Genomic DNA, 11,042 nt, shown 5'->3' with positions numbered 1-11,042 from the left:
TGAATAACCAATTGGCTAATGAAAAGGGCTTCGAAAACTCAAAGCTTTCCAACAACAATCTCCAAGGTCACATTCCATCATCTTTGGATAACCTAAAGGCGCTGGAGTCATTGGACCTGTCTTGTAACAACCTCTCAGGACAAATTCCTCAGCATCTTAAAGAGCTTGCTGCACTTGAGTGTTTGATGTGTCACATAATCTGATAAACACCTCACAGGACTAATACCACAAGGAAATCAATTTCGCTCGTTTGGAAATGATTCATTTGATGGCAACTCCGGATAGTGTGGACAACCTTCGTCGAAAGTTTTGTGAAAACTCTTGAGGTTTCAAAGAAAATCAATCGTCATCATCAGAATCTCTATTCGAATTTGGCTGGGAGACAATTCCAATTGGATGTGCAAGTGGGACAATAGTTGGACTGGTACTTGGACACATCTATAGCAAAAGCAAATATGAATGCCTTGCAAAGACTTTTCGAGTGCAATAGAGGAAAAAGAGACAGGCAACGAACGTTTTAAGCTTTTCTTTGAAGAGCTACTTTCGCTTGGTGAAGCCTCCACATTATGATGTGCTTTAAGTTTCATTTTGCTTCCAAGTTTGATAAATCTCTCAAATTAAGTACTATCTTTTCTGAAAATGTAACACATAAATCATTAAGCTCTGGTTCTGAATTCTGATACGCTTGCAAGACTGAAGTTAAATAACAATGGCAGCAGATGAAAGAGCCAGAGATTCACCAGCATACTATGCTCACAGCTTTGCCAAATGGGTAAAAATTCGCAACCCACTTCTGAAAAGGCAAATTACAGTAGTGTTGCACAATCAATCAATAACCGCTCTTAATTTTCTTTCTATCACTTAGGTCCCTTGACAAATTGGGCCTACAAAAAGGAAAGCTTTGGGTTTTCGTTAGTCTTGGAATGCTAATGCTATTGGCACCGGGCCTAGGAAAAAAAACTCTACGCCTCTTGCGCATCCGGGGAATCGAACCCCGGTCAGTACCGTGGGAGGGTACTATGATACCACTACACCAGATGCGCTTGTTGAGTGAAGGGCACTTGGAAAAGATAAAAAACGAAAACGGTTTCTAGTACGACGACCATCCGCCAAACTTGTCAACTAGGAAGTCTTTAACACATCTAATCAACTTTTAATTTGTATTTGTCCATCATTTCTTCCACATTCAGTTGCTAGTTCTCATATGTAAGACTCTCCAAGTCTCCAACAAAACATCACAATAGCATATATTTTTCACCTAGAATTACCAGGCACACACATAACTAATAACGAGGCTCATCTATCCATCCATATAACCATATCTGATGATCACACTCACGTGTATGGGCTAAAAACTTTCACTGTCATCTTCTCCCAAAAAAAATGATAGATAAGACTCCTACTAACATATATAATTTAAATGACAATGGCAGAGACAGAGCATGCTTATTTATAATAGAAAAGATTAAAGTTTTCACAAAGTAATAAAAGAATGCAAAAAAGCCCTCATGATCAAAACGTTTGTCTAGTAGGTAGAACTAGAAGCACTCATAAAAGTCATAGCTCGCCGACCACAACAAAATTCCTTCTAAGCAACAACTTTAATTACTTATTAATTCCTAGAGCACGAAATTAAGGTGGGCGCCTAAAAAGCACTTTTAGAAATAATTTAGACTACAGGAAACATAGTCACAGGTGCTGAAACTGCCCCCTTTCAAGAGTTATATATGTCCATTCTTTATAGAAAAGCTGCATCTTGTATGCACATTTCTACCATATATATTTTAATTATTTAGGTTAAAAGTACATGACTGGGGCATTGCATTACTTTTGCGGCTTTTTGCTGACTTAATTAGTTGAATTTCAGTTCTTTTCCTTGCTAGCTTGTTAGAAACGTCAAACAAGTTGCACACATTTTCATGAGCTTTGAGTTTTTTCAAGTAACTAGCCAATCGACTTCTGTTGCTTGTTCTTGAGTGGTCGCATAATTTCTAAGACTGTAAAACCTATATTGGCTGATAGGTCAATTAAATATACCACCCATTAGGCGTTAGCCGAATAGTCCTCAAAAAGTTTGGGGTTCAGTTCTCATGGGCACCCCCTTTTGAATGTGAATAGATATCACTTGCGTGGCTTCGAGTGAATTCATACGTCCAGTTTATTTTCATGAAAGTGCTTAATTAAAATAAAGAGAACAACTATGTACAACCCTACATTCTGTGTTGAATGGATTACGCCCTCTAAGTTCATTCTTAACTCTCAACTTATAATTTATTATATAAAATAAACTTAGGAGTTGCCAACAAGAAATTTATGGGTACAATCAAGAATCTAAAATTTTTAACCAAGAATTAATTAATGCAACGAGAGCTAATATATCTGACAATGACTGTACTGTAAGCACAATGTATTAGGAAAATGAAATCAATGCATGGTCAGATCAAACCTATATATGAGAAGACAAAACAGGATCTCTCTAGTCTTGCCCCATCCTTTGTGGATAGGATCAGAAAAGATGCAAAGCTGCAGCTTTTTCTTCTCCATAACACTTTTTCATTCCACAGACTGTCCATAACCATAACCCTAGATTTTTTTCTGAGATTATCATTTGATTTGATCCCTTCCCTTTTGAAAGGCCGCCAAAAAATTTAACTGACTACTCAACAGAAATTACAAAGAGGAATGGGCTCGGACAGCCGTTGTACAACTGACCAGCAGCAAAAATTAAAGAAGAAGCTACACTCATTTTGGATATATGATGGGCTCCTTCTTTATAACAATTAGACACATGTTAATGAGGGCCTTATCTACACGAGTTTATAATGCCATATAGATTGCTGCTGCTGTTCTTTGTCAGCACTTGCAAAATTCCAGCAAAATAGAGCTAGTTACCTTTACAGCACATGTCCTTTCGAGCCAGGTACGCATAAATGGGTGCTTGCTTTAGCCAAAAAGCTCGGGTTCATGCATGGTCTCTCCATCAAATTATATATCCTTGAAAATATAATGCTCAAGACAAGAATTCAGGAAAGCAAGAATGGGTTCTTATTTTATAATTTGTCCTCGTTGTTCTTTTATCCAGATTTTGAGTTTTGTCTTTTGACTAGCTATGCAAGTTGTCATATGAAGCTAGCCTAGAGAGCTCTTTTGTTTCAAAACAAGAGTGAATTAAAGTAACATTCATAGAAGTCCATAGTTAAAATTTATCCCTTAGGTCAGTCTTTTTGTTTTGTTCTTATCATGCGCTAAAGTAATGCGTGTCTATTCGTGTACAGGTTTGGTTCTCTAATACTATATAAAAGTTCTTACACCTAACCAACACTAAAAAAAACTAACTCATGAATTACGAATTGCTTCAAGTTTATAGTATTAATAAAAATTCTCAATTGATATGAGATATTTTTCCCATCAATACTAAGATACTAAATTAAGAGAATGATTACAATACATTTGTTGTATAATGCAATGACCTCCAATATTCTCTGTTGAAGTCCCAAAATTTTCCTATTGCTGTTCACCAAGTTTTTGTTTTCTACATACAAAGTTATGATGCCAAATTTCCAATACACCAAAATTTGGAAGTCAACAGAAAACTTAAGATGAAAAAACTTCAAGTTTTCAACTAATAGTACCATATAACGGCCGTATTGAAGATACCTTCAAATAAAATTGGAAACTATGATAGCCGCCATCTGCTGCATACGTGGCATGCAATTGTGGGATCTTGGACCCCCTAATCACGAAATTTAATGAAAATTCATCCACTTGCAGAAAGCATTCTGATTTCAGATTACAGGCTCTTCTATTTGTCTAGGTGAAATTCATTAGAACAAAAACAAGTCCTGTTTTAGCCATGTGGTCGTCTTTGTTATCAAAAATAGATAACCAATACTGCGTGGTCCCGTAACTTGAGGTTGAGGATATATATTTATTGATATCTGTTTCAACATAATCGAAACTTTCCACGGTACCCACTTGATGATAACCGAGACTTATGTATCAAGTTGACGTTGTAGCTGTAAGTTTTTTTACATTCTTGTAATCTTGAGAATCTTTTGCTTATTAGTATAATAGCATGTGAAGAGTTTTGAACCAGCTGGCAACTTCGGTTTATGGCTAACCCACCATTTCCTTTAGAATTGATAGGCGTGGACTCGCAAATTTGCCCTTTCCCAATATTTCTAGAATATAAATATATATACATATATTATGAGGATTTGGGTAAACTTCATTTATTGCTAACTCATTTCTACTTCAAGACAATATCTTTTATTCATCATCTCTCATAATTGAAATGACAAGTGCATGAAATATACAATACTTTTTTAAAAAAAAGATACCGGAACTTGCATGAATCAATTTGGGATCATCAACTGATCAATGCATTTTGCAGAAAAAAGAGAACAGGCTAGTTTGACCCCTATGGCGACAAGACCTTAATTCCCAAAAAAATTTGGATGCTCTCTATGTATATACTATTCAATTTGTTAAATTTTTATTACGCGTGTATAATTTGTTCGTGTGTGCTACTCAATCGACACTTGATTATGCGTGAGCATACGTGCCATCAACATGTTTTGGCAAGCAACGCTCAAATTTATTCTCAGCAAGCGTAAGCCGCACTTTATTCTGTTAGATATTAATCAATGAATTTGCTTATAATGTTAATTATAAATACACGAACGTGTCATTGCCCCCTTTACTCACTTTAATTTGTCACCTCACCAGCCAAGCCAATTCATTCATCTCAGACAAATTATGCATGTTCCATATATGTCACCTCAAACAATTTGTATTAAGAATATAATTAGCACACAGAAAGAAACCCAATTCTCATTTCACAGTAGTATACACAAACATACATGATACCAAACTTAGCGACCTTAACCTACGTTAATTATAGCTTCATCCCTAATGAATGAAAAATCAGTAACACTGCTACTGAAATATCAGACCCCTTGACGCAGGCAATAAAAATACAAAGAAACCAAACTAAGCACACACAGATTAAAAGTTGACAGATCAGATGAGAGCAGTGTAAAGCTGGTCATGCAAAGAGGAACTGAAAGGACCAACTAGCTAGCTAGCTAGCTAGCTACACGTCCCTGACTTCAAAGACGTTACGGTTTTTGACGACGATGTCGTACATGTGCATGGACTTGAACTTGTTGAAGTCTTTAGGGAGGGAGATTAGATGGACGGTGGAGCGTTTATGGAATTGAAGAAGCTCGGGATCATCGTAGTATCTCTCCCATCCGAGAGACGATAGCTTACGCTCAAGAACAGCGTAAGAGGTCATGACCTCATTGGTTGGGACGTGTACTAGCACTTTGCGGCGAGTGTTGGAGTTGGAACAAGCCTCAGCTCCCGGATTCTCAAGACGAACAACTCCGTTCTTGAAGACCCAAACGCCGGACATTTTTGTTTTGATAGATCTGGATAGAAGCTTTGTGTGTGAGCTTGAAGATGGAGTTGGCGATGAAGTAGTGCAATATATATAGAGAGAAGCAGTGAGTGACAATTAAATTATATAATCCTATTATGAAGTGAGGATGGGGATGTTTGGATTTGGGTTTAGGTGAAGCTAACGTGGGGTCCAATAAAGAAGCTCACTAGGGTCCTGAGGATGCATTTGGGTCGCGTTTGTTTGGGACACACGTACCTTCAACAATGGGTGCATAATTGGATAGAAGGGAATCCATTTTTCATTTTTTGAAATTTCTCTAGTCTTCCCAAAAAAAAAAGCGAAAGCCACTATGGGAATCCTAGTTGGTTAATTGTTTGAAGAAAAATATTTAGATCTAGACGCATTCTAGAGAAGGTTAAAGAAAACGACGTTTAATTGTGTGTAACACTATATGGTTGGTTAACACACACGTTTGCCTGAGAATTAATGGAAGAAAGATTGGATGGTGATGTTTAATGATGATTCTGGTTTTTAGTTGTTCATGGAATTCAAATAAGAAGATGAGAAACACATTCTTGACGAGTTAAATGTTCTGGAAAACCTATATGCAAGTGTGTGTCCACGCGTCATGCATATATAATTATGGGGTAAATATTTGTTTAATCTTTATTTTTTGATCCTACGTTTTGAAAAATACATCCAACACCTCTACTCAGAGATATGTTATACTATTGACTTTATGTTTCTTCTTTTCTTTTACAATAATATATTTGTTATAATATTCTTGACTTTTATTAATTATCTATTGAAAAATGTAACTCTTTATTAATAATGATGTTTTAAAGTATTTTTTGAAACATAAAAATTAAACAGTCATTTAACTCAAAATATAGAGAATAAACGAACATTTACCTTATAATTACGTGGAGTTACATAAATTATTGTTTATTGAGGAACGAAGAAAGGGAGAAAGAAATTGGAAATGAATGGGAATAAAAGTTTTGTAGCTATAAGAAGAAATGAGGGATGCTTAGAGCATTAATTAATAATAAGGGTATATGTCCTTTTCCAAAATCTGTGAATGGTTTAGTTAGTATGGAGACTGGAGAGTGGGGGTGGGACCAATTTGGAATGGAGGGATCAATGTCTTTTTAGTTCTTGTTCTTGGAATTGCAAGTAGTGGAAGCGTATTTTCTCATTAGGGCTGGCTGCTTTGTGCCTAAACTGCCTAACTGTTGACTATTCAGCTCCCTCCCTCCTGTAGCCCTCCAATCTTTAATTTATTACTTGATCATTATTCACTTTACTTTGGAAGAGTGAAAGTGAAAAATTTACGAGATCATCCATTTCATGTAAAATAATTGTTTTCTTGTATAGATTTTGAGCTTGAAATATAAGCTAATCAGGTGTTCTTACGTCAAATTTACTGTATTATTAAAAAGAATTTATCAGTTGAACTAACTAATTATCTCCGTTAATCAAGTTTTAAAATATACACACACAAAATTTTGTACAATAATCAAGCTTCTTTTAGAGATTCTTTTGCCTATACATACATACTTTTCGCTAAAATATCTTTCATACAGCAAATGACATATTCTATATACATGGAAATAGTAGTGCTTTCACACAAGAAAGTAGTACAGGTTCGTCATCATCTACGCTCGCACTTCTAATAACTTTCTTGGAGTCTGCATAAGTTATCGATACATTTGGCCATTGATCTGATGATTTTTCTCTTTTCGCTGCCTGTTGGCATGCATATTCATTAGAGCAAGAAAATGGGCAATCGTCTATGGAAAAGCAAACAACTACCGTAAAAGCAATGCAAGATTCTTGGCACCAATTTAACCCAACCTAATTCCAAAGTTAATTGATTTTGTGCAGGCCTTTTGGTTGTAAAACCTCTCTTTATTCAGCACCTCTACACGATTTTTGCAATCTCATCATCGTGCCGTATGGTCCTTTGATGTAATCTTTCCCGACCAAAACTAACACACCCATCGTCATGACAAGGATCTCTCTTATACTCTTTTCATATATATATATATCTTTCACCTTCTTCCAAATTCCTCCCCATCTTAATTTCGTTGGACCACACAGAAAAAGAATGTCACCCAACTTGCTTTATTTTAGAAAGCTCTTTGCATGCATTAATTTCAAAGAAGTAGGATTGGCAGCTCTTTATATGACTATATTTACTAATGATTTCATTTCCCTCAGTCACCTCGTTAATTTAATAAGACTGCTGCTCTTTATCACCTAGAGTTCAACCTTAACTCACGTTGATAATTTTGTTACATTATGCACGTACGTACGTGCATATTAATATGATATCCTCAGGTGTCTATTAATATATTGAAGGTAATCTGTCGTCGATCTTTCTAGATTTTACTAGAATATGTCCTCGAAATTGATTGTTAATTTAAAGTGCCCAATACATTGCAATTGCTCACGAAAAGAATAATAAAATTCCTTTTTTCCTCTTTGTTTTTTTCCCCCACAGGACGGAAAAAATAAGCCCGCTTCATTGAACATTTTGCACCTCATATTTTTTGTCCACCTAGATATTGACAATTCTTTCTAGCCACCAATGCACACATGGGTCCCACAACATGCCACTTCGGCTTTTTTTTTTTAGATTATGATTCTCTCCGGATCTGATTATGTTCTGAGTAAATAACTCAATCACCGATTGCTTGTTAATAAATAAAAAAGTAAAAGAAGTTAAATTTTACCCATACGCTACCATTAAAAGATACATGGTAAAAAATTCTTAAAAATTCAGTAATACTCAAATCAGGAGATGATCATGTTCCTTTTTTTTACCCCCTCATGTATGTTTCAAATTCATACAACTTTCAAATTGATTCTTACTATAAAGCTCTATATAAGCATACTTTGTTACCTTTAATCCTATAACACTGTGAGACAGAATCATTCATGATCAAAACTTTAAGGCTCCACATGATAATTAATCGCAAGCTCCATACGATCAATCATAAAGAAACTACAAGCCCATGTGGCTGTCCCTTAGAAAAGCCAAAATTTTAAGTCCTATAGTTAATTAAACATGATACTTGTATCATCCTTTTCAAGTATATATGTGTATGCCTTTTCATATGAACCTCTTCTTTTTTTTTGTTTTTTTTGAAGAAAAGCACAGATCCGTCCTCATCACTAAAGCAATTTGTTTGGTTTTCTCTTTTATATATATAGCATATTCTAGCAACATCTAGGGTTTTATATATTCCTTGAGATGGGTTCTTATGAATTTTTAAATAATTAATGAAAAAATTAAATTGAGAAGGAAAATATTATTGTAAAGTATGCATTTCTATATTAGCGTACTTTATGCAAACAAATATTTTTAGATATAGATATTATTAAATCAATAGGTTATTGTGTTAATAAAAGCTATTGGTCAACCAATTAAAGTTAATTAGGAGAAGAAAATTCGCTTTTGCCATGGACGGTGGAGTTGATTTTAGGATCACGACAGGTAACTACATTTATTTGAAAGTTGATTAAAATTTTGTGTATTTTATTCATGGACGATATTATTGCAGTCCAACATATATTCACTTAATTGAAAGAATCCGAAGGTTATGTATAATTTATTTAAGGCTCGTTTTCACTAATGATAACAGATATTACAGTAATAGTGTTTGAAACCTATTATTTCAGTCTCAATTTAAGTTTTAATGCTATGTGTTACTTATTTATTTTAAATTTCATAACTCGTAAAATTAGTTCCAATACTATATATCAAATTGAGACTTGATGTTAGGATACTTAGTATTGCTCATATAACAAATATATCTATATGGGACTCAAGGACATAGGTGCGAAGTGGGAATCGAGGGCATGATGCGTTGATCTTTCTCACCATTAAGAGAAGACTATACTAAAAGTTTCAATAGCACACTCGATGATTAGCAATCAGATAAAAAAAAATTCTTAAAGTCGTCACAGAAGCAATATATCCATCTTAATCACACATTTGGGTATCTTTAAATTAAATTACGTAGACCTTCACTAGTGTACATGAACTTATTCTCCATAAACTTTCTTAAACAATGAGAAGATAAAACTATTGGGTGTATAAAGGTTGAGTAAATCACAATGGTGCTTGTGCATAAATCAACTGGAATTTCTCTTCTAGACAAAATAAAGGAGAACTTTTGCTATAAGGGGAATAAGTTTAAAGCTAATAAAGAATGATTTTCGTTAGCTATTGTTAGGATTATGTGCGTAACTTTGATTAAAGAAGAATGGAATTAGGCCATTTACATTGATTTCAAGAATAAAGTATTTGGCACCTGGAATGTAGGATCGATTCCCTAATAGAAAAAAAAAAAGAAGAAGAGGTATTTATGATAATCATTTGGAAAATGACCATATTAACGCATCTAATCGAATAAAAAAATTAAGATTAAGCCGTAAAACTTACGTCGCATAGTCGTTTTACCTTATGTAAGCATAAAGAATGACATTACATTTTTTATGATGTTTTCTAATCCTATCTTTTCGAGGATATTAAAGGCACGTTATGGTCTATGGAAGAATATTTGAAAGCGCTACTTTCATCAAATGCTTTTCTTTAGGTTCTCATTGGACGAGTGAGTACGACAATAATGAATGAGATATTTTCTTATCAACAAAGCACCTAATTAGGGATGATAATGGGCACAGCCCGCAGTGGTTTTGTCATTATCAAATTCGCACTCGTATAAAATTTAAATTATCAAATTCACCCGCAACTCATTACAGATTTAGATAATTATCAAACCTACAATGGTATCTGGTAAATTTTTTATAGGTTTCCACATTTAAAATCACAAATTTTCAATATGTAAATTTATAATAATAATTTAAACTTCCAATAACATACTCAATTCTAAATTTAACCAATGTAAAATAAAATAAAATTTCAACATTAATCCAACACAAATTCTCAAATTTAATTATAAAATATACAAATCCATTAAAAAAAACCACAAACTAGTATCTAAAAATAACAATTATCATTCAACACAAGCTCCAAGAGAAGATCTTCATTTCATCAACACCATTAGCACCCATCCAACACGATTCCTACAATAATGATTAAGATTAATATTTTCTAAAGAGTAATACTTTTTAAATATTAATCCGAAGAACAAAATTATAATAATGAAATAATCAATGCATTAATTTAAAGAAAATTCAATCAAAATTATAATAAATATATTTTTAGATTTAAATATTTTTTAATTAAAATTAAATTAAAAATTAATTAAAAAGAAACTGGGGGTTTGGCAGATACCCATGCGGATTTTTTGATTAATATCAAACTCACCCGCAATCTAGTGGAGGTTTCAATTTATAATACCAAATCACCCACAACTCACAAAATTATCCGCAGCAAGCGGGTTTCAGTGGGTACCATTATTATCCCTACACTTAATAAGGGGAAAAAAAAGTTGGCTATCGTTTAACACGGGGAGAGGCGATTGTTTTAGTGGGGATTTATGGGTATCATAGTGTTGGGCCTTTATTTCTAAAAGTCTCTCAGCCCGGAAAAAATAACCAGTTGGAACCATTTTTTGACAACTTGCTGGCCAAAGAAAGCAGGTTGAAACACATCTATGTT

General features: G+C 34.1%; 1 protein-coding gene and 1 non-coding gene across 2 annotated transcripts; both read right to left on the bottom strand.

The window, feature by feature from the left end:
* Nucleotides 1-972: 972 nt before the first annotated feature.
* Nucleotides 973-1,043, bottom strand: TRNAG-CCC. The gene has a single exon. It is a non-coding gene; the product is annotated as a tRNA-Gly (tRNA).
* A 3,778-nt stretch (nucleotides 1,044-4,821) lies between these two features.
* LOC18032614 (flowering-promoting factor 1-like protein 3) lies at nucleotides 4,822-5,483 on the bottom strand. The gene has a single exon (XM_024189709.1). The coding sequence runs from the start codon at nucleotides 5,417-5,419 to the stop codon at nucleotides 5,096-5,098; it is 324 nt and encodes a 107-aa protein (XP_024045477.1). The 5' UTR covers nucleotides 5,420-5,483; the 3' UTR covers nucleotides 4,822-5,095.
* Between the last annotated feature and the right edge of the window lie 5,559 nt (nucleotides 5,484-11,042).

Source organism: Citrus clementina, unplaced genomic scaffold, assembly GCF_000493195.1.
Source record: "Citrus clementina cultivar Clemenules unplaced genomic scaffold, Citrus_clementina_v1.0 scaffold_9, whole genome shotgun sequence".
Taxonomy (NCBI): domain Eukaryota; kingdom Viridiplantae; phylum Streptophyta; class Magnoliopsida; order Sapindales; family Rutaceae; genus Citrus; species Citrus x clementina.
This window is presented reverse-complemented; position numbering and strand designations above follow the sequence as displayed.